The 23,645-nt window shown below is 43.5% G+C and overlaps 1 protein-coding gene across 1 annotated transcript in view; it reads right to left on the bottom strand.

Moving 5' to 3' along the window:
• LOC114668085 (B-cell receptor CD22-like) overlaps positions 1 to 15,189 on the bottom strand; it is a 29,384-nt gene extending 14,195 nt beyond the window's left edge. Inside the window, exons 1-2 of the mRNA XM_051920391.1 lie at positions 15,144 to 15,189; positions 10,711 to 10,782 (exon numbers count right to left, since the gene is read on the bottom strand). Of these exons, the coding sequence (XP_051776351.1) occupies positions 10,711 to 10,756 (46 nt within the window). The 5' untranslated portion in view covers positions 10,757 to 10,782; positions 15,144 to 15,189. The remainder of the gene's footprint in view (positions 1 to 10,710; positions 10,783 to 15,143) is intronic.
• Between the last annotated feature and the right edge of the window lie 8,456 nt (positions 15,190 to 23,645).

Below are 23,645 nucleotides of genomic sequence, written 5' to 3'. Positions count from 1 at the left end.
TAAACAAAAAATGCTGGTCATAAAATTTTCAAACAATAAAACTGAATTTGTGTGGTTATGAAATCTGAAATATGCACCCATTTGGTTTACTGTTATTCTAAATACACGGAGCTGAGGGTTTGGGGCGGAGCAAAAGGTTTGGGGCGGAGTTGAGTATTTGGTGTGGAGCAGAGGATTTGGGGGCGGAGCAAAGGTTTGGGGTGGAGTTGAGTATCTGGGGTGGAGCTGGGTATTTGGTGTGGAGCAGAGGATTTGGGGGTGGAGCAAAAGTTTGGGGCGGAGTTGAGTATCTGGGGCAGAGCTGAGTATTTGGTGTGGAGCAGAGGATTTGGGGCGGAGCAAAGGTTTGGGGCGGAGTTGAGTGTTTGATGTGGAGCAGAGGATTTGGGGGTGGAGCAAAGGTTTGGGGCGGAGTTGAGTATCTGGGGCAGAGCTGAGTATATGATGTGGAGCAGAGGATTTGGGGGCGGAGTTAAGTATATGGGGCGGAGCTGGGTATTTATGACATGCAGCGTCACTCACTCGCTCAGCTAAATTCAGTCAGCTCGTCGCGTGTGCTGCTAACTCGTCTTCTCACATTATTATGAGCATCCTGGCTCCAGAAAAACAAAAAATCACAAAGCCATTGGAAAAGCCGAAAAAAGAATGAAACTCCCTACCTTTAAATGTGTAATTTAACAGCCTTATTAAACACTTTTTAAAAAGGGAAATGTCTTTTAAGGGATTGCTTTGACTACCAATGATATTTTTAAGCAAGTGATGTCAATCTGAGAGCAAATGAGGGCCATTAAATGTCATTGGTTTTCCGGGTGTGCGGTGGATTATCTTTGCTATGCAGCTGTAAAAAAAAATGACAGACGTGTAAAAGAGGCTTTAGGGAGCACACTCCTCTATTTCTTGCTTTTCACCCAAAAATAAAACTTCAAAATGCCAAAAAAATCCTTTTAAGTATGACTTATATTTCACATCTGAAAACTCTCATGCAAAATGAACTTAACTGTCAGTTTCATGACACTGCATATTAAATGAAACTTGACTCTCCACTATTAATAAAGAATTAGGCCTTTCTGCAGATTTGACTGACACTTTTCAGTACAAGTTCAGGTCAATCTGTGACCCCCCCCCTTAACAGACAGACCAGTGCCAGCAATGCTAAACCAGTGGCCTGCCCTCCTGGGAAGCTCTGGATGCCCAGCATGCCGCATACCCACAGGGATGACGAAGCCCCTTCTGTAACACGGCTGACAATCACATTTATTTGTTTAACCGACTCTTTTATCCAAAGAGGTCAACATAATCAAGTAAACATCAGCCTGGGCTCGCTGGGAACAAGCGTGACAGGACAAGGTGACTAAACTAATCAGCACAAGCAAAGAGCTCAGAGTGTCACGTCCTCAGTCACAAAACCTGACAGCTGATATCAGGCACATAAACAGGAGAGTCGGAGTCTTCAAACACTTCTTAGAGACATCGAGGGAGTCTAATGGCGGTGGGCAGCTCATTCCACCAACCATCAGCTGCACCTGAAGAGTCTAACTTGAGATTTGGTGGCACACAGAGGTGGCATCACCCAGTAAACTGAAAACAGTGACACACAAGTCCATCAGTAAATGTGCTGAACAGTCCGGCTTACCATCCGTTCACAGAGCAGAAACTCAGAGGCGCCAGCTCTCTTTGTGGTTTACTCTTTTATTTATTTTTTCCCAGGGCGCCCCACAATAACTTCATCTTTTTAACATTGTGAGCCAAAACAATTTCGCTCATTCAGCCCGTCTTCACTTCCCTCTTCTCTCTCTGCCTACAGAATGTCCACCTTATCTGTTTCCACATCGGTGCTTCCTTTTTTTAGTGAATCATTCAGCATTTTCTAGCATTTTTTTCAACCTTTCTCGAGACTCTTGCACTCTTCTCTGATTTCTGTTCTAATATAACACTGATTACTGTTTAAAATGTCACGCTGACGTTTATGAAGCCTTTTACCTGCCATCTGGGCTGCAAGTGACCCCCCAGCACACCTCACAGCACCAGGAGCGCGGACCATCAACACGGTCACTCCACGGGGTCGTGTGCTGAGTCCTCCAGACACAGCGCCCACCCCGTCATCAAATTAGCTGATGACGCCACCATTGTAGGTGCGATCAGCGCCAGTGATGAACTGGCTTACAGAGAAGAGGCTCTGCTACACCGTCATCTGCAAGGTGGCAAAACTCGCAAAATAAATTCTATTTAATTATTGATGACAAACCAGTGAACAGGCGGATCTGTGAATTGTAAACCTGTGAACACCAAGGGCCCACCTGTGCATACACACACATATATATATATATATATATAGTCACACATGTGCGATTGGGAGGCAGCTAAAGGGCCTGAATAACAGTAGTAGTACCACGCCAGACCAGGAGATGGCGAGCTGCACGGACTTTCTCTCTCAATCTTCTGCAGGCCATGCAAGGGGAAATCCCACTCGCTTCCAGCGCCTATGATGACATCACTTCCGTCACTGGCACCATTGATGATGTCACTTCCGGCCCCCTGATAGCATCACTTCCAGTTCAGGTGCCATTGATGACACCACTTCCGGTCCTGATGACATCACTTCCTGTCTCTACCTTTAAAGCTGCCATATTCTCATCCAAAAATCAGTTCTGTTTTGTACTTGAACCTGAGCACAACTCATCTAACAAACCCATTTTGCAGTCAAGGCACAAAATACAGGTGGCTGCCCCAAACCTTTTTGATGTCTTCTTGTTATTCTTGTGACTTTATATATATATTTAAATATATATACACTATATACAGTAATCCCTCACTTATCGCGGGAGATAGGTTCCAAGGCCGACCACGATAACTGAATTTCCGCGAAGTAGGGACACCATATTTATTTAATTATTTAACGTGTATTTGGACGTTTTTAAACCCTCCCTGTATTGTTTACAACCCACCCTTTACTCTATTAATAACAGGGACAACTGCTAAGCAATATGAAATTGGTAGATAAGTTTACACTTACTGTATAGCGAAGTACTCGTAGCAGCTTGTAGGCGGTCATGACGTCGTCGACCTTGTTGCAAAGATTCCTAAAGCAGATTCCATCCAGACTACTGCCTTATCACGTCCACTTCCAACTCATTTTGCGCCCTGGTTAAAGGACACTGCGGCCGTAGATCTTATAGGCTTTTCCTCCTTTTTAAATAAAAAGAATCGTGGACTCATTGATGCTGTAATGGTGTCCTGCAGCGGTGTAGCTGTTCCCTTCCTTCAACATATCCAAAACTTTTACCTTTTCTGCAATCATTTGCATCTTCTGTTGGCGCTTGGACACGGCCCCTGAAGCAGTAGCAGGAGCACGTTAATGCTGAATGAGTGAAATGAGACTTCCTGGTTAATGCAGCACTCCGTCGCTGAGCCAATCAGCACACAGGAACTTTAACTGTGTGCTCTGATTAGGTAGCTTCTCAGTCATCCGCCAATAGCGTCCCTTGTATGAAATCAACTGGGCAAACCAACTGAGGAAGCACGTACCAGAAGTAAAAAGACCCATTGTCCGCAGAAACCCGTGAAGCAGCGAAAAATCCGCATTATATATTTAGATATGCTTACATATAAAATCCGCGAAGTCGTGAATCCACGAAAAGTGAACCGCGAAGTAGCGAGGGATTACTGTATATATATATATATATATATATATATATATAGTGTGGCTACCCAAGTTGCACTGCACATGCCCACTATTTTCAATTTTATAAGAATGTCACATCAGTTCAGGAGATGTGTGTCATTTTATAACATTGCATTAAAGTTCATTTTACTTTGAGACTGTATTGAAGTCGACGTTGTCTTTGTTGAGAATTAAAGATTTGGAATTTTACTTTGAATTGACAGCTTTTCGGTTTCACACATTGAAAGAATTCACTTCACCGAGATCATTTTATTCTGGTTCTTATTCTGCGATTTGTGCCCAGAAACTTTCAGAATGAAGTCCAAGATGGCTTTGTTAATATTTTCACTTGTTTACTTGCTTTGTTGTTCAGTAAGCTCACGATGAGTTTGATTTGCTGAAGCAATAGAAGGTCTTTGATACGTTCAATCAGATGGAAGCACCATAAGCATCATAAAGCAGCAAGTCCTGAGCCGTACTTTGAGTGTTCTGCCACATCTCTTAGCAAAAATGGAGGAGAAGTCTGTACAGGTAAGTCACTAGGGCCTTTACCTAAACTGAAAGTGAGTGCCAGGTGGCTCATTCTAAAATGTCACCGAGACAAGAGAGACGCACAATAAACACACTGCAGGCTAATAAGAGCTCTCAATGGCTGGCCGCTGCTCTAGCAATCGTTTCCTAGTTTATTGACTTCAAGCTTACTTATATTCAAGTATTTAAGTCTGGTGTAATTTTAATAACTTTAACATTTTATTATTACTAATAAACGAAAGGCCTCTATTGCTGTGTCCTATGTTTGAAACGGCTGGCTGCTTACGTCGTTTACTGCTCCCCTTCGCAGTCACTGATCATCTCCTCCTTATTAAAACACTGAAAGGGGTGCCATCCTTGGACCGTCCGTAGTTCATAAAAGTCACGTCATTAGGAATCAGATTATTTTATTGCAAGAAGTGATAAGTAAAGTAGTCCTGCTACAATTTGAGAAAAGCAGTTAGTAATTTGTAGCTGAGAAGTTTCTCAGACTAACAACCCCAGTGCTGAAAACGAGTGACGTGACGAGCAACCGCAGAAAAATGGAGTCTTCTTCATAGAGCAGAAGTGCCGCCTGACTGACAGCTGAGATCTCCTTAAGTGTTCATGTCAGACAAGCACATGCACGGATAAAGAGCCGGTGACATTGTGTGATGATCTGTCCCCTCAGTAACCGTAGAGCCCCCCAATAAGCCTCACACTCCCAGGCCACCTGAGGTGAGCTCCAGCTGTGACGCTCACCCTTTCACCAAGAATGTGGTTAAACGAAGACGAAATTTATATTTAAAGAAACCCTGACCTCTTCAGACTCAAACTTCTGTTTCTGCTCAACAACCACAAAACCAGACAGAAACTGCCATTAAAATTAAAATGGGCCAAATAGCAGAAACACGAATCAAAGAAACCGTAACAACACGGCGATAGACAACGAGACTCCAAAACCTCAACAAACTCTCACACAAGTTCATTGGTTGTCCTTTAAATTTCAGACGGTTTCACTGCCAGTCAACAATGGTGCAGTCCTGCTGTTTATCAGACCTGCGCTGGGCATGTTTCAATTACCCAGAAGCCATTGCAGGTGTCTTGTATTGAATCAGCGTCTATCCATTGCAGTTGTGCGTAACTCTCAGATTGATGTTACATTCTGATTTATCCTCATATTTTACTGTTAAAGGACAATCCTCTATGTGTGAAACTCCACTGTATGCGATGTTTAAGAACGGGACCCTCGTGTAAGTCGAGCGTCTACAGTAAATTTAAAACCGTTACACGATACCGTCACACAAACTACACTTTCATTGTAATGGATCTCTGGCTCAAGGGTCTGGACTTGTCACTCACAGGTTAGACGGAGTGCTGCTCCAGTGGACCCTTAACATGCACTCACTCCGGGGCGCTCGCTGTACAAAGAGAAGACCCCAAACTCTGCGTGTCTCTGGAGAGTAAGTCGGGTTATGTGACAAATGACAAATTGTACGTGGCAAATGAAGTAAATCGTTATTACCACAATTTTAAACTCGACATGTTTTACGATGTCACATCCACAGCTGTGATACATAAACTGAAAAGCACTGTCACCACGGCCCACCATTTAAAAGGTGTCCTTTGTGAATTATTAGACAATCTAGTTGGCCTGAAGTGTGATGGTCCAACCATCCATCCAACCACACTGTTAGAGTGAGCCGGTGGCCATCACTGCAGTTTGGACAGTAAGGTGTGGACGGGGAGTCGGTCCTTTAAAAGGCACACACACTCACTCACTAACTCACTCACACACACACACACACGCACACGCACACACACACTGGCCAAATTGAGACGCATACACAGACCTTTGGAAGGTGGGAGAAACCCCCACACAGGCTCATGTGACAGGCCAGCGTCACCCACACAGGCCGTGGCCAGGATGCTGCGAGTTTAATCTTCTTCTATAATACGCTACTGTGGCTCTCCGTTTGTCTGTCCAGGATTTTAAATCAAACCGTTTGACCGAGTGACCTGAGATTTGGTACACATACACTACGTGATGTCTACTGTCCACTTTCAGGGTGATGATTGACCTCCAAGGTTATTCTTCTTTTTCTTTTTATTTTATTCTATTGTAGAATCAGCTCTCGGGGGCGGCCATGTGGCACATGCATACGGGCGGCCATTCTCATCCCTACCATCTTCGCTTTCACTTCCCCTGCCTCTTCATATCTTAACTCATTCTTGAGGCAGATTGAAGACTTAAGTACCTGCTTATGTGAAAAATTAAAAACAACATACTAAGTAATTGCAACACAAACACGGACTTAATCAGCTTTAATGTGAAAAGATACCAATGAAGAAGAGAAGAAGCGGGTTGCTAGGGTGGAGACAAGAAGAGCTGCTCAGGAAGAAGCAAGTGCATCAACCTCCGAGCAAACGACAGAGAAAGAGGAGGAAGACTAGGAATGTCAAGTGTATTCACAGCACGTTATCGTTATAGCAGTGCGCCGTTACTGGTGTATTGATAATGAGAATAAGCTGGAGTGGGCCTAAGAGACCCTTTAGACTTAAATGAAACCATCACAGCCCCCCAGGTGTCCACCACATGGCTTACACTGCACCACTTCCTCCTCTCAGCAGGTTTACAAAGCGGTCATCAGATTACCAAACAAAATGCCATTAATATAAAGAGGAAGGGCATGACTGGGTATGAGGGGACCACTTGAACACCTGCACGAATTAGGAAGTGAGAAGAAATCAGGAAGGTGACCAGCGAAAGCCGATGGCTGAAACTGATGATCTTAAGAGGTTGCATGAAATGAGGAGAAAAGATGTCTCGCTTGAAATCGTCAGCATCTGAACAGAGCAGAAAAGAGGTGAGCACGACGAGTGTGAGACCACCGCGACACACTGTACATCTGAGGCCGGGCAGAAGAGACGGACTCACAGCACACCCTTTTCGGGTGGAGTATTCTTCTAATGTCAGTAAATGTAGGAGTTAAAAACGGGAGGTCTGCAACTTGAAAGTACACCTCGGACCTGGGAGTCGCAGTGCAGCCATCACTTTATTTTCTTTATCAGTATGCTGCTGCTGGAGTATGTGAATTTCCCCTTGGGATTAATAAAGTATCTATCTATCTATCTATCTATCTATCTATCTATCTATCTATCTATCTATCTATCTATCTATCTATCTATCTATCTATCTATCTATCTATCTATCTATCTATCTATCTATCTATCTATCTATCTATCAGTAGTCCTCCTTCATTTAGGGGGCAGAAGACATTAGGAAGGCTAGCAGAAGGTTAGGGTGTATAGCGCCCTGACGTGTGGAGCCCATGCTCACTAGTGAGGCCATCTGGAGTACTGTGTGCAGTCCAGACAGGTGTGTTACTTAAAGAAAAGGACCCCCCATTTTAAAATGTCAAATGCCTTTCTTTACATGTAAGCTGATCACCACTTTAGTTTGCTGGAGAGCAGACAGAATCTCACACATGTAAGCAGCTGAAGAGTCAGCCAGGTCACTAGGGGGAGCTGTGAAGTGGAGTGGGGGGATTAAAGGATACCAGCTGTGCTACCCACCTGAGATGGGGCTGACATCTAAATAATCGGCGTACACCTCAGCGTATTCAGCATTGACATTTTCAATGCACCCACTATTGGATTTTGTAATGCGTGTTGTAATATAATGCATTGCATGTTTCTTTCCAGTAAATGTCACGTCACAAACATTTGTAATAATAAAGTGAAGTGCATTTTTAACTCCAAAAACAGGAAGTCAGTCACTTTGAAATATTGTTCAGGATGGAGTGCATTTTGTCATCGCTGAAAGCAGTGCATTGAGGTCACATTTCATAACAAATGGACACCAAACATAAGAAAAGGGGAAGGCGGCCTGCTCCATTTAAAACAGATTCACAGTAGAACAAGCCACATGCTCTTCATAACTACAAAGAGGACTATTTCATTTATGTTAGGTAGAATGCCCAGAGGGGACTGGGTGGTCTCGTAGCCTGAAACCCCTGCAGATTTTATTTTTTTCTCCAGCCTTCTGGAGTTTTTTTTTGTTTTTTCTGTCCACCCTGGCCATCGGACCTTACTCCTTTCTATGTTAACTAATGTTGCCTTATTTTAACTTCTTATTTTGTCTTTTATTTTTCTTTTCTTCATTATGTAAAGCACTTTGAGCTACTTTTTGTATGAAAATGTGCTATAGAAATAAATGTTGTTGTTGTTGTTGTAAGGCTCCTGGCCCCTTCACAGTTATCATTATTATACTTTCATGTTCCATTTAGCATTATTTGGCTTTCATCGTTTGCATGAGTCTTCTTTTTATGGCGTTACATCAGACATTCAGTGTCGTACTGAGGTTGTGTAAAGGATGGCCTGCTCATCTAATGTGCGTGTGTCTCTCTAATGTGACAGCACGTGACGCTGAGGGCCACGTCTAAAGCACATGGGCCTGCAGGCCGACCGATTGTCTCAAAATGTTCACCACAAAGAGTCAACTTGCATTGCAGATTCAAAATTGTGAAACTGTCACCACCCAAAGTCTTTGTTTACAACATTAGAAAAGCTTCTGATGAGAACAGGCCGGGCCAGGCGACCCACCTAACAAAGACGGCCAATCCTATCCATGAAACATTAAGTCGAGTCTTGACGGCCCCTAAAGTCCTACTGACCACGTGGTCACTTATTCCAGGTATGTAAAGAAGAACCTTGTAATGTTTGTGTGAAATTTACCCTTAACAAGTGTCCAGCTTTGAACTTTATACCTGTGAGTTCTGGATGAGCTCATTTTAAAGTAACAGCTGAGGTCTCGTTTTTGATACCATGCTACAAATTCAGACATGTCCACTTCCCTTTGCTCACAATGACAACATGCTGAGCTGGACCGAGCAGGCCAACCACTCCTTAGCAAAACATCTCCCATCACTTCTAAGCAGCTGGTGGCCTGGTAGCCCACCTATCCCAGTCAGGACGAGGCCGATAAAGTCACAAAATTTGAACATTAGAACAAAATGGACAAGAACAGGCCATTCAGCCCAACAAAGGTCGCCAGTCCTCTTCACTTCATTCCTCCAAAATAACATCAAGTTGGGTTTTGAAGGTCCCTAAAGTCCTCCTGTCCACCACAGTGCTTGGTCACTTATTCCAAGTGTCTGTGGTTCTCTGTGTGGAAAATAAAACTTCCAAATGTTTGTGTGAAATTTCCTCTTAACAAGTTTCTAACTGTGTCCCCATGTTCTTGATGAACCCATTTTAAAGTCACCATCTCGACCCACTGGACTAATTCCCTTCATCATTGTAAACACTTCACTCAGGTCTGCTCTTCATCTCCGTAAAGGCTCAGCTCTTTTAATCTTTCCTCATCACTCATCACCTGTAGATCTGGACTCTGCTGAGTTGCTCTTCCCTGGACCATCTCAAGTGCTGCTATGTCTTTATGGAGACAAAAACTGTACCCAGGACTCCAGACGAGGCCTCACCAGTGTGCTATAAAAACTTGTGCAGAACCTCCTGTGACTTGTACTGCACACATCAAGGTGCTATATAACCTGATCGTCTGTTAATGGCTTCTGAACACCATCTGGAAGTCAACAGTAGAGTCCATAACGACTCCTAAGTCTTTCTCATAAAGTGGACTCTCGATTTTCAGACCCCCATTGTGTATTCAAACCTCACATTTTTACTTCCTATGTGTAATTCTTTACATTTACTGACATTAAACTTCATCTGTCACAAATCTGCCCAAGCCTGTATGCTGTGCCAGTCCCTCTGTGATGATTCATCAGATTCTCAATGATCTGCCACTCCACCTGTCTTGGTATCATCAGCAAACTTCACCAGCTTGTTCTTTATATTCCTATCCACATCATTTCTATTTAGTAGTGACCGAAAGAACGAGATCGCGAATACAAGCGGCTGAAATGAGTTTCCTCCGCAGGGTGTCTGGGCTTTCCCTTAAAGATAGGGTGAGAAGCTCAGTCATCCGGGATGGGCTCAGAGTAGAGCCGCTGCTCCTCCACATCGAGAGGAGTCAGATGAGGTGGCTCGGGCATCTGATCAGGATTTCTCCTGGACGCCTCCCTGGTGAGGTGTGCTGGGCACGTCTAACCGGGAGGAGGCCCCGGGGAAGACCCAGGACACGTTGGAGGGACTATGTCTCTCGACTGGCCTGGGAACGCCTTGGGATTCCCCCGGAAGAGCTAGAAGAAGTGGCCGGGGAGAGGGAAGTCTGGGCATCTCTGCTCAAGCTGCTGCCCCCGCGACCCGACCTCGGATAAGCGGAAGAGGATGGATGGATGGATGGATCATTTCTATTTATTAAAAACAGCAGCAGCTCTAGCACTGCCCCCTGCTGGTCACCACTCTTAACTTCACCCAGTTCTGATGAGGTTCCTCACACCATCACCCTCTGCTTCCTGGAGCCAAAATGAAGGTCTTACCTCCCATGGGATGAAGGATAAGTGAGGGTGGCAGACAAGAGTGTGATGGACATTACAGACTGAGGCATCGTGAAGGAAATAAAATGGGTGACCTACCTTGAGTGAGACTCAGAAGCAGGATAGCCATTTCAAGCATGTTCATTTTTAAAAGTTCTTCAAAAACCCAAACTGGAAAATTAAAAAGAAACAACAACAAAATTAGAAACAGTGCTTTATAACTAAATGAACCTTACACTCCTGCTAATGTTGTGGCGAAAAATTGTCACCAGAATGCTTTTTACCTGAAATGAAGGCTATTAGGAGTGTTGGGATAGGCAAACAGAATCTATAGCTTTATTACAATAAAATAACAGTAATAATAACACGGACTCAACCCAATACGGCCAAACTGAGCTGAGCCCCGAACAGTTCAGAATCCAAAAGTTATACATCATTTCTTATCACTCTGACCTCGTTCAATTAGCTCATTCTGCACCTGGCTTTACTATCCATTGTTCACCTCTAGTTTCTGTTTTACTTATCTTTAATTGATCTTCGACTGGGCAGATGTTCCTTCTTCCATATTTGGTCACTCTCTTATGTCACTTCCTTTCCTAAGCCTTTCAAACTATGTTATAATGGTGGCCTGAAGCTAGGCTTTAATTTAAAGAGGAAATATGGTATGTGCTTTTATTTAGTCATTGCGTGGCAGTCCTGACTTGCGTTACTATCTACACTAAGGCAAATACTTATACAGTATATTTGTCTATAATTATTTATGCTAATACTTGAATACACTAATTTTATTTTCCATACATTACATCATCTTCCTTTTGCTGTTTCTGCTGACTCACTGTTCCAGCTGGCTTCTTATGTGCCTACCAGAACCATTTTCTCTATATTAAGTCAGTGGCATCGTTCCTCAGGTTCCTAGCCTTGAACGCAGGTGTTCTCATTCCTCCTTATCCTGTCCTCGGGTAGTTTCTGTACGTCATTCTTGTCCTGTTCTGTTCTTCTTCTCTTAATACTGATAATTTTCCTTTTTACTAGAAAATGCAATATGACTGATTTTTTAGTTAACCATTTGCTTGACCTATCTTATTTGCGTTAACCATTTGCTTGACCTATCTTATTTGCTTAACATTCTAATTTAGATAGATAGATAGATAGATAGATAGATAGATAGATAGATAGATAGATAGATAGATAGATAGATAGATAGATAGATAGATAGATAGATAGATAGATAGATAGATAGATAGAAATGAAAGGCACTATATAACAGAGAGATAGATAGATAGATAGAAATGAAAGGCACTATATAACAGAGAGATAGATAGATAGATAGATAGATAGATAGATAGATAGATAGATAGATAGATAGATAGATAGATAGATAGATAGATAGATAGATATTTCACATACTCCAGCAGCAGCATACTGATACAAAAAAAACAATATTAAATTAAAGAGTAATAAAAATGTAGGTAAAAACAGACAATAACTTTGAATAATGTTAACGTTTACCCCCCGGGTGGATGTTTTAGAAGCTGTTATTTACTTTTACGACTAAATCTAATATATGCTATTTATGTTTAATGTAAAAATTTTTTACCTTCCATACTAACAGTGAAATTTGATTTCAATTTAGTGCCACAATAAAAGGGCCTGTGGTTGCATTATAAGAGTTTCCAACATAAGAAATTTGACAGATGAGGGCATCATATCTCAGCTGGGGGTCAAGTTCATGTTTTATGTCTCTTTTGTTCATTTTTGATTCTTTCCTTTATGTTGATTATATGCGTCATTCTTCTTTTTTAGTTTTGCCTTTGTTATGTTCCAGGTGTTTTGTGGGTGTTTTGTCCCCCCAGAGTCACTGTCCTTCTCTATCTATATATATATATTGTGAACCACCGGGGTGCGTACAGCCGCCCTATCCCAACACAGACAGGACGAGACACAAGTTGGCCAAAACTGGGAGAAGGATGTCAAAAACCAAACGTTGGAGTCAAAAACCAGAAAAAGCTTTCAGAAAATTGGATTTGATTTAGCAAAGGAAAAGAATTCCAAAAGGTGTCTTTAATCCTCAGACTGTCAAAGGCCTGACTTTTATCCCATCTCATCGTAAAAACAAAAGGTCACGACCTCTGAGAACCACGAGACGCATCATAACAGCAGGTAGGCAAAATGGCAGCACCTGTCATAAACAATATGGGGGTGTAAACGGTCAAAATGAATTATGAAATATTAAATTAGTAGGAAAACCTCCTTGAACAAGAAACAAACCCTAAGTGGATATTCAAATCAATGTGATCCTCCGAAAAGAACAAGAAACAATGAAATAATGGAGACTTGCTGACACTGAGGAGTGGTGTTGGGCGCAGCGTCCATGATGGGGTGTAGAGGGCGACAACATCGGGGAATCCTACAAATAAAATCCAAGAGGAGCCGGTTATCGATGTGGTTTGGGTGTACACCTTGACTTCTCTGGTATGAACGGCTCGACACCCTAGGAGAAGACCCAGGACATGCTGGATGGAAGCCCCTGAGCAGTTTCATCATGGACAGGTTGGAATGTGGTGGTCCTCGTTTTGCTATCCTGCTACTGTAGTCACAACACCTCTAATTGCATGTCGAGTTTGTGCAGGTGAGCCTTGCGTTCTGCTATTGTGTCTTCAGCCGTAAACATCCGTGGGTGTCCCTGATGTTTGAAGCTGATACAAAACCAAAGCTAAGATTTATTTCTTCCTTATTCTCTCCTCCTCCTTGTAATGTTATGAGTGATGGTCTGTCTGGTCCTTAATCCTGAGAGCTGCTCCGAGTATTTCCTACATATTCATCATAATGTGAATCAGTGCTGACTGAAGCCCATTTACAGGGCATGTTGCCCCTCGTTGTCCATAGTGGGTGGTCAGTATTACTAGACTGGCATCTCCCTTGGTGTGTTTTGCGCACCTTTGAGGAGAGCGCAGCTCCATAGTGTGTGCACAGTTTAACTTTCATAACTGGTTGAGGTGTGTCCACCTTGGTGTCCATAGCACACGGTTTCAGAAACACAAGTGCCGCCCTCGTGTGTACGTACCATAGACATTAATATCACATTTCAATGAACCACCCCCTGGGTCTCCGAACCGCACACCCCTTAGCTCTCATCAAATGCTGCCCTTCAGATGATGGCACCACAGGTGGCCACTTACTGTAAGTCACCTAATGGACTTACCGGCTCTGAGGAGAGTGACACGTTTTTGACATTTACACTCTGTGCGTTTACGTGTTAGTATACATTAAAAAACAACCCCAGGTTTAACTGATCCAGTGTGAATCGACATGTCAGCAGAACAGCATCTCCCCAGGGATTTTCACAGAAAAAAATGGGGGCAGTCGAAGAACTTGGCCAAGCTGTGAACCACTTCAAACCAGTTCATACCAGTTCAGTCAAGTGGACAAACAGAGAACTCTTATGAGAGGACCCGTATTTGTGGCCTCATTAGGCAAACGACCCTTAGAAAGTCAGACACAAAGAGTCCGCGCCACTCCGACTGTTGAGCTCCCTGCCGTCCCCGTACGTTTGTTTCAGTCACATCCTCGGCATGTTTCCCAGACTCCTTGACAGAAGGACGTTTCATGCACAGCTCCTTATGTCTGCTTTGGCACCATTTGCTCATGCTGGGTTTGGTAACTTTGGTCAACACCAGCCAACTCGAGGCACAGAGAGTTTCATTCGCTGCTCCGGCTGTGGTTCTTCTTTGCCGCTGTGATTCTTTTCTTGTTAAGTGGAGGAGCAGCAGTTACGTAACTTCAATGCGTGTGGCTGTTTTGGGGTGATGACGCTGCGTAACCGTAGAGGGACCACCTACCTCTGTAATGCTTCTTGTGTGAGTCCACGCTGAAAACTGCCGACATCGTGTAGTAACTGCGACTGAAAGCTTATCCTGTCCCAGTGGAGCTTCAGAGTGTTAACAACAGAAGAAATACAAATACAATTTGGCACAGAAATGCTGACTGAGCACTTGCAAAATTGAGATTTGCACTCGTTGTAATACAACTTCCTTATCAAAGTAGCCCCCTTAATGTAATACAGAGACCCCTCTATTAAACCACCGCAGATTATTAAGGAGACAGTTCTAAATACTGTGAGCACTAAGGAGACAGTGAACTCTTCACAGTTAGGGTCCCAGCACACGTCCCCAATATATCTCTGGCACACATGGATGGATGGATAATTGCAATTGGCAAATAATGAGAAAAACCAACAAAAAGATCAAAACACAAAGGAGTCATTAGAAACACGACATAACTAAGCAATGCCACAAACTGTCCACCTGTATACTGGCACATAATGATCACGCCATACAATTCTCTGAGCTGCCACTCAAATAACAATCCACTCCGTCCACACGCTCTCCAGGCACACACTTACATTTAACACGCTGGTGCGTGGGCACACAACCCCCCTTGACACAAGTTCAAGCAATGAACCCCAAGTTCTTATCCCAGAAGAAGAACCTGACATCTCAGAAGAGCATAAGAGAACGTAAAGCTGGTGTTACCTCGCTCAGCCCGCTGCTTTCTGCACTGAAGACCCTCGCTGACTTCTGCATTAGAATAGAGAAGCTGCGTTTCCTCTTTTTTCCTTTTGCAACTTCCCGCTCTAATTACTTCATTCCAGAAGGCTTACCAGCGTGATGCCATCTATCAGGTGCAGTTGCTGCAATCCATCTTTTTATTGTTTATATCACCAGTTTTTAAATGTTATCAGTCCTGAGATAATACTTGATTTCTCTACATGTTTATTCAATTCTTTATCAAACCAACTGAAATATGACTTTAAGTAGTTAGACCTTTTGCTGTGACACATGAAGTTTAGCTCTGGTGCGTCCCTTTCTATTAATCATCACTGAGATGTTTAGTGTGGAGTACATCTGTGGTCAGTTCATTAAGAAAGACACACACGTGGCTAAGTAAAGGTGAAAGGAACTGCCTGCATCTACAGAGGGCTACAAAGAAATGTCTGCAGCATTGAAGGATCCCAAGAGCACAGTGGCCTCCATGATTCTTATATGGAAGAAGACTGGAAGAACCACAAGTTCTTGAGTGGCAAGACAGAGCAATCAGGGAGCAGGGCCTTCGTAATGTAGGTGACCAAAAACCCAATGATCACTGGGGCTGAGCTCCACAAAACCTCTCTGCAGATGGGAGGAATTTCCTAACAAAGATAACCATCACTGCAGTTCTCTACTATTTATAGGACGGTGACCAGACAACACTAAAAATCCAGCTTGGAGTTTGAGTAAAGTCACCAAAAGGACTTGGAGACCATCAGAAACAAGGATCTCTGGTCTGATAAACCAAGACTGAACTGTTTGAGCTTACATCTAAGGGTCATATCTGCAGGAAAGCAGGCCCCGCTGATCACCTGCGTGATGCCATGCCAACAGTCCATCATGGTGGTGGCTCCATCAGGGACTGGGAGACTAGACAGGGCTGAGGGAAAGCTGGACAGAGGAAAGTACAGAGATATCCTCAATGGAAACCTCTTCAGAGAGCCCTGGACCTCAGACTGGGCTGAAGGTTCATCTTCCAGCAGGGCCAAACAAAGACAACACAGGAGTGGCTTGGGGGCAACTCTGGGAACGTCTTTGAGTGTCCCAGCCAGAGCCCAGACTTGAATCCAATCAAAGAGGCTGAAAGACCAATTTCTGTAATCAGCAATGACTGGAGTGACTGAGGAACAGGAGTTGGTAGGAAAATCCTGCAGCCAGTTCTGGATGAGATCCCATTGCAGCCATCCAGGACTGAACTTGAGGACCCCCTGACTGTAATGCATTATAAAGGGGCACCCAAGTCTGTCCCTTTGTCCTTCCAGATCTCCAGACTGTATGCTGATGGTTGGGGGTCACAGGGGTCCCTGGTTATCATTCAAGGTGGTACCTTCTGGTTTATGGAAGAGGGAGACAGCCATTTCACCTTCTTGTGTTCCTAATTTATTTTTGAGAACATCAGAATGGACACAATAAAGACAAGACCCAAAATAAAATGAATTGTGTGGAGTTTCTCTGTTCTAGAATGTTCTTTAATTTTTAGTGACGATTGAAATAAATCAGAGGTGTGGTAGTGGCACATGTAAACAGTCTTGTCCTGTGGTTGGTGCGCACAGTGAGTGAAGTCACGCAGTGTGAGGGGATAAACACGGCAGAGGCAGAGAGTCGTGTCACAATGTGTGTCCTCTGGACCTGCTGAGTCACAATGAGCCTGCAAATCCACATGGAAATTACAGAAATATTTAAAAACAACAAACTTTGAATGGAAAATAAGAGCATCTGAGAGCTGACCGCCTGCCGCCCCCTCTCTGGTGCTGTGATTCGTCCCAAATAAAAAGGCCAAAAGCACAGACAAAAAAGTCACAACGCTCAAAAAAGCCTCAGAAATAAACTGCGATTAGTTTAATAATGAATTACATTAAACAAAGACGGAACACGCAATATAAAGAAGCCATTGTTACAGTTAAGGAGAAAAAATAATAATCCATCAAAAGAAACTAAGGAGACTAAAGGGACAAACACAATCACTAAACAGAAGCAAGCAAACAGTTTAAATGAAATCAAAACTAGCGATAAACCGAAGACTCCGTCCTAAAGCCAAAAGGGGGGCATCCAAAAAGTGACGTCCAATTACTGAAGTAAAGACGAGCCTTTAAACTCAAAAAAGAAACACAAAGCGGAAGAAATGCTGCGGGCAAATGCAGAATCTTTATAAAATCAAAGAGTTACTTCACAGAAGGCTCTGATAGACAATGAAGCTTCAAAGACAATTCCAAAAGCCCCCCAGAAGATGGTCAAAAAACAGAGAAAAAAAAATATGGTCAGAAAATCACAAACCCCCAAGAAAACTCACTGACTGCCCTGTGCATTTGAATGAACCACCTGGAATTGTGGGAGACCCTCGTCTTTATAGAGCAGAGGGCAGTCCATGGTGGTGATGAGTGACCTTTTTATTTTTATGACCTTCTGTGTTTCTTATGCTTACCAGCTGGCTGTGACGGTTTTCCCCCCTAGTGGACATTTTTGGAACTGCTTTTTGAGTCTTGCGTGTTTTGGGACTCCTGTGTCACTGCACTGAATAAGAAGAACTTTGAATCGCTTGCTGTGGTTATCAGATGGCAGATGGTCTTAGTATGTTGAGTGGTCTCAGGTCTGATTTGGTCTGCCATGGCCTTTGGATGGAAAGTCAGAAACACAGAGCAGCAGAAAAGACAGCTTGACTCTGTAAGCCATAATGTGTCGAGTCCTCGACATGCCACCCACCACCAAAGGAATGTCATAGTGCCAGGACCCCCCTTCTTCACTGCAGTCCAGTTTAGGCTCAACGCCATTACGGGCCTTTCATCTCCACTGCCTCTGTTCCCCCAGGCTAGCTGGACAAAAAACAACCTGCTTGTCTTCCATAAACCTACAAACGTCTCTTCATCAATTTCATTTATTATTGTGCCCTGCAAAAGAACTGGCTAATCTAGCTTCATGCCAGGTTTAAAATTATTTGTTAGAAAAATATCAATCAATTGTATCTGCTAGATATTCCTGCCCATCACCCACCGGCTGAAGTTTTTTGCATTGCTCCCCCCCTTCGGCCAACTGACCAGAGCAATGGATTCAGACTGTGACACTAGAGGACGCTGTCGCTCCTCTACCCCGACAGTCAGACACTGACAACTCGAGTTAAAAGCTCCCAGAATTCATTTATTTCTTTAATATTCTTCACAATGCTCTCTAGTCACCACAGCCACAGCCACAGCCACAGTCACAGTCACAAGCGCCATACACCACACTGCTAATTCTTTTGCCATCATTTATATATTGTCCAACCTGGACAACCATGACTCGATAGTAGTACTCCCAGGTTATGGTCCTCCTGCAGCGTCTCCTGGTGGTGCCCACAGTACCCAGCATGCCTGTGAAGCCGAACTCCAGATCCCATGGTGCCTCACATGTAATTCTAGTAGTAAAACCTCACAACAAACCCTTAAGGCATAACTCAAGTCTGTTATGGAACAACCTCAGATACCAAATGACCCGTCACAGGGGTCTATGAGGCGTCGTGTCGATGACATCTGACAATCGGGGTTTGACAAGTCAAGGGTCAACGTGATGTCCAGCACCACACCCCCTAGCAACCAGGAGCCTCATCCTGATGACGGTACCATCAAAGTGTCATCACGGTGACATAAAAATGTAATAAGAAAATAAACTCCTGAAAATCAAATGAAAACACACCTCCAATATCAAAAGAGCAAAGGATGTTCTCCAAACAAAAATGATTAGACGCGTAGTAAGATTTTAAAGCTGTCAGCTTCGTAACACTCCTACATTATACTGCATGTACGTGCTTGGAGTCTTAAACTGGCCTGCATCTTCAGACTGCAATGCCTGCCAAGTGTGAATCTTCCTCTTTTGAACCCTCCAGGACAGTTGAAGTATTCATCAATTCCGGACCTCTTAGTGCGGTGCTAACAGGGGGATCGTCGCGTCTACGTGTCATTGTAGTCAGCAAAGCTCATCGACAGCTCGTCCTGTCGCATCTGCGGTTTGTATGGCAGTCTGTGGGTGGCTCGGGGCGTCCGATTGATCATCAATAGAGGGACACCAGGAATCGATGGCTGGTCACTGGGAATTCTCCACCTCATTTAAAGGGACTGAGCACAGGAAAAAAGTGTTGGTTTTTAACCTTATAAAAGATCCTTGGAAGCACAACAATAAATATCCTGTCCCATCAAACATTCTTTGAAGCTCAACAATAAATGACATCAACATGTCTGTCACTGCTGTACAGGTGTGCTGTAGAGTTACTGTAAACTACGTGTGCTTCTCCTCTAAGGCGGATTGAAGTCTCAGTAGTCAACGTGGACCTCGGCGATGACGTTTACAGTGCCTGTGTCCCTGTTGTATGCCGTTTGGTATGGGACTGGCAGAGGCAGAGTTAATGTTTGACATGCGCCATCTGTTGGAAGGACAGACGTAGCTTCTGGATGGACTCACAGACACTTTTCCTTTTTATTAAGGCTTATTTAAAGCCTTGACGTTCTCCTATCATTTCCGTTCCCTGTAAAAACATCACCTGGAGAATATCGACTCAGGACTTTAACGCTGTCTTAGTGCGATGCCCCTTTATGTTGAGAAGCGCTAACCTGTAGAGCCTAAATTTTGTATTGTCACTTCATCGAAAGTGGCACCGTTATCTAGAAATAAATTCTTAAGTAAGTGTGGGACTAACAGAAATAAAAAGAGATATTTGAACAATAATGGCTTTACTGTGATGTTAAAATGCCTCTCGGCCATCACTTCAAACAGCCCAGGACAAGTGACAGAATACAAATGGCCATTTCTGAATGGCGCGTGCCTTTAAAGAACATCGTCATCGTTGTCATTGTCATTGTCATTCACCGGTGCACACAGACAGATGATCTCTGAGCGCTTATGCAGGTGGACACATATAAAATACCAGCGAAAAATACTTTAAACATTTAACAAGCAGATTTTATAAATGTATAAACATAGAAATACACACAGCTGTTTAAACAAATAGTAATAAAGTAACAAAATGAAAGTAATCTATAAAACTATCGAGAATAGAAGAACATTTACAAAATCAGGAAATCTGGAGGTGCGGAGGACAAACTCCAGTGTACCATGCAGAGCTGAGTTCACCTCGGCCCATCGGCCCGCCGTCCTCCGCGCTGGCATGTCACTCGTCCCCTGCTGGTGTCCCTGCGTGAAGTGAATACGGAGCTATTTGGAGGTCCCTGAGGTGAACTCCCGCTATCTGAAAATGCACAGGAAGCTGCTTTAAAATGTCTCTAATGAACTGAAAGATAAACTTAAGAGAGAGACGTGAAGTCATTCCAAAGTATCTGGATATCATTTACAGATGTCGCAAATACGATTCAAGATTTCAGAAGGTGAATTTCTATTCAGTTTGAGAAAACTCAAAAGGAACTTCAGGTGAATTTAAGAAATCGGACGATGTGTTTGAGATATCTGGATATGTAGTGCAGACACCTTCAAATTAAAGGGACACCTCTGGAGACGTCTGAACCTTGGATGTAACCAAAAGTAAACTTCATTTTGAGATATTTGAAATTTCTTTCATGTTGTTTCTAAATTTTAATTCAGCATACACTGCAAAGGATTTGTTTGTTGTGTAAAAGAGCCGTTTGTTTGAGGTGGCTGCTTAATCGCATTTGTTGTATTCTGCGTAGTCCCACCTGCTTCAATACATGAGTGACGTGACACGTGGATACTGCGACGCTGACTTTTATTTTCTACACAGCAAGACGATATTACTGAGTTAGTTAAATAAGGCATACACTTCACTCGCCAATGCCCTGGGGGCGGGCACTGGGTACCCACTATCTCGCGTTGGGGTGCCCCTCCATTAGAGAAAGTGATTTCATATCGAAGAGTATGAGGGCGCAGGAGGAAGACAGTTTGGTCCTCAGTTATTACAGAAAGAAAATCAGTTGCTTGAGTATTTCAACACAACTGCCGGTCTTAAATACCAGTGAATAATAAAACGTAATGAAAAGTAAATAAAAATGTAAATTATTTGAACATCTTGTCAAAAACAATATTATAAATTACTTTATCCTCTAACTTTCATTCTGTAAATGTTGTTTTTTTTGTATTTCTGTTCAGGGTATTTTTCTCTTTCTCGTTTATTGGACGTTTCTCTTTCTTCTTGATTTTTATTATTTGCAGCTCTTTTTTTTTTTTGTTCGTTTTCTCGTTTTCTGCGTTCATTATCCACTCTTGCCGCTGTTTTTTCTAACGTGATCTAAAATTTGATGTTGTTGAGTCGATGATTTGCTTTTCTGCCTCGCCATTATAACCGACAGCATTGAGGGGTGAGACGGAGAGAGAGGAGTGCGCAGCATGAGTAACGACTGGGCGAGCGGTGTGGTCAAGGCGGAATAACGCAGACACTTTTTAATATAATAGAGAGATTATTACTGTTGGAAAAGTACTTTATTTTGAGCTGAAGTACATTTGCGCTGCGCTTTCTTGGTAGCAGCCTGTTGTCAGGTGAACCTGCTGACTCTTATGGAGCTTCAGCTGCCATATTTAAATGTGAACGTCTCATCTCATCTCTCATCTCACTTTCTTAACCGCTTTTCCCGATTGAGGGTCACAGCAGCATAAGCTCAGGCCCGACTTCCCTATCCCAGCCTACAGATTCCAGCTCTTTCTTGGGGGGCTCCCAGGAGTTCTCAGATCAGGCCAAGAGATAGAATCCCTCCAGGGTGTCCCACCACAGGGTCACCAGCCAGTGGGATGTGCCCAGAGCATCTTCAGGGATAGGGGGCATCCTTACAAGCCGCCCAGACCACCTCAAGTGGCTCCTCTTGATCCAGAGGGGCAGCGACTCCACTCTGAAGCTCTCCTGAATAGCTGAGCTCCTCACCCTATCATGGAGTGTCATCCTCATTGCTGCGACTCGTACTTTGGGATCACAGATTTCCAGTCCTCGCTCACAGCTTGTGACCGTAGGTGACAACGGGGATGGAGATCGACCCGTAAACAGAGAGCTTTGTCTTTAGACTCAGTGCCCACTTCACCACCATAGACTGGTACAGTGCCACCTACAGAACAGCAGATGTCGCCACTCCAGTCCACTTGTCGATCTCCCTTTTGCTTTTTCCACCACTTGTCAACAAGATCCTGTGGTACTTGAACTCTTCCACTGCAGGAAGTTTAATTACTGATAAGGCAAAAAACAGAAATGCAGGGCAACTCTAAATGAGTTTAAATATAAATGGACCAAGGGCAGAAACACAAGGCCCTTCACTAATTTCACTTGGGCGGCTGCAATGAAGAATTTAGAGCAGAGCGGGCCTTACGGTTATAACTGCGTAATATGCTTAGCTGTAATTAATGGATATTATTAGGGATGTCGTGTGGGTTTTACTCTTCCTGGTTAAGGGTGAGCGTTAAATCCGGTTTTCTGGGTGTGAATGGGGACTCCGCTTCCTTCAGTTCAGATCCCTCTGTCACTCTGAATGGCACAGTGTGAGCGCTTGGGGACTCGGAGCCCATCGGGGATTCCACTACTACCTAAAAGAAACTCGGATTCCCCAAAACCAGAGCGTGGAAGTTAAATATTCTACCTGACATGTTTTAAATGGAGGCTTTCAACGTTTAATCTAGACAGTTAGAACAATGACAAGTACAAAAAACGATTTCTTTTCTTCCCTCGTTTATGTTGTTTTCAAAGAAGTGGAAAACGGGACACGTGGAGTCGGCGTTAGTCATCCCGTATTTTTCATTTCGTCCCATAACTTAACAATCCTGATCTTTTTATAAAAATGTGTTAAGTTTGATTTGGTGTTTACTCTTCTGGAGACCTGAACCCGTGTACGGTTACGTCGAGACCGCATTTGTTCGTTAATATTGTGCCTTTCATTTTCTACATACTTGGGTCACTAAATCTATAAAAATATTTTCTTCTTTCCAGGGCCCATTTTGGTAAGTGACGCTCATTGAGTGAATCCTTGATAAACCCAGTGAACGCCATGAGAGGAGATGGTCATCAGTCTGAAAGAGAGAAAGAGAAAGAGAGAAAGAGAAAGAGAGAAAGAGAAAGAGAGAGCATCACTGGACTGAGGAATTCGATTGCCTTTTCTTTTGTGATTGTCATTCTGATGATAACAAAACTCTCTGGTGTTTCTAGACGACTCCATAACACTGAGACCACCTCCTCCTCCTCCTCCTTTAAGATGTTAGTTTTGTTCTGATGCTTCAATAATGGTGTCCACCAAAGGTTGCTGATCGTTCACCTGATCCTCAGTTATGGGGGGAGGCAGAGCCTGATTTTCTGGTTCGGGGGTCTCTTCTTTACCCGTAAACTTCACCTCCGAGTACTCCGAGGTGTTTTCAGCCTGGACTTTAGTCTCGTCTTCAGTTTTGTAGTTGTCACCTTCCTCTTTTTTGGAGCCAAGCTTGGAGTAGTCGATCTCGGCGTAGTCGACTTCTTGTTTTTTTTCCTCGACCTCCTTGGTGGTG

The sequence above is a fragment of the Erpetoichthys calabaricus genome, chromosome 17 (assembly GCF_900747795.2).
Source record: "Erpetoichthys calabaricus chromosome 17, fErpCal1.3, whole genome shotgun sequence".
In the NCBI taxonomy this organism is placed as follows: Eukaryota; Metazoa; Chordata; class Cladistia; order Polypteriformes; family Polypteridae; genus Erpetoichthys; species Erpetoichthys calabaricus.
The sequence above is the reverse complement of the archived record's forward strand: the minus strand, read 5'-3'. Positions and strand labels throughout refer to the sequence as shown.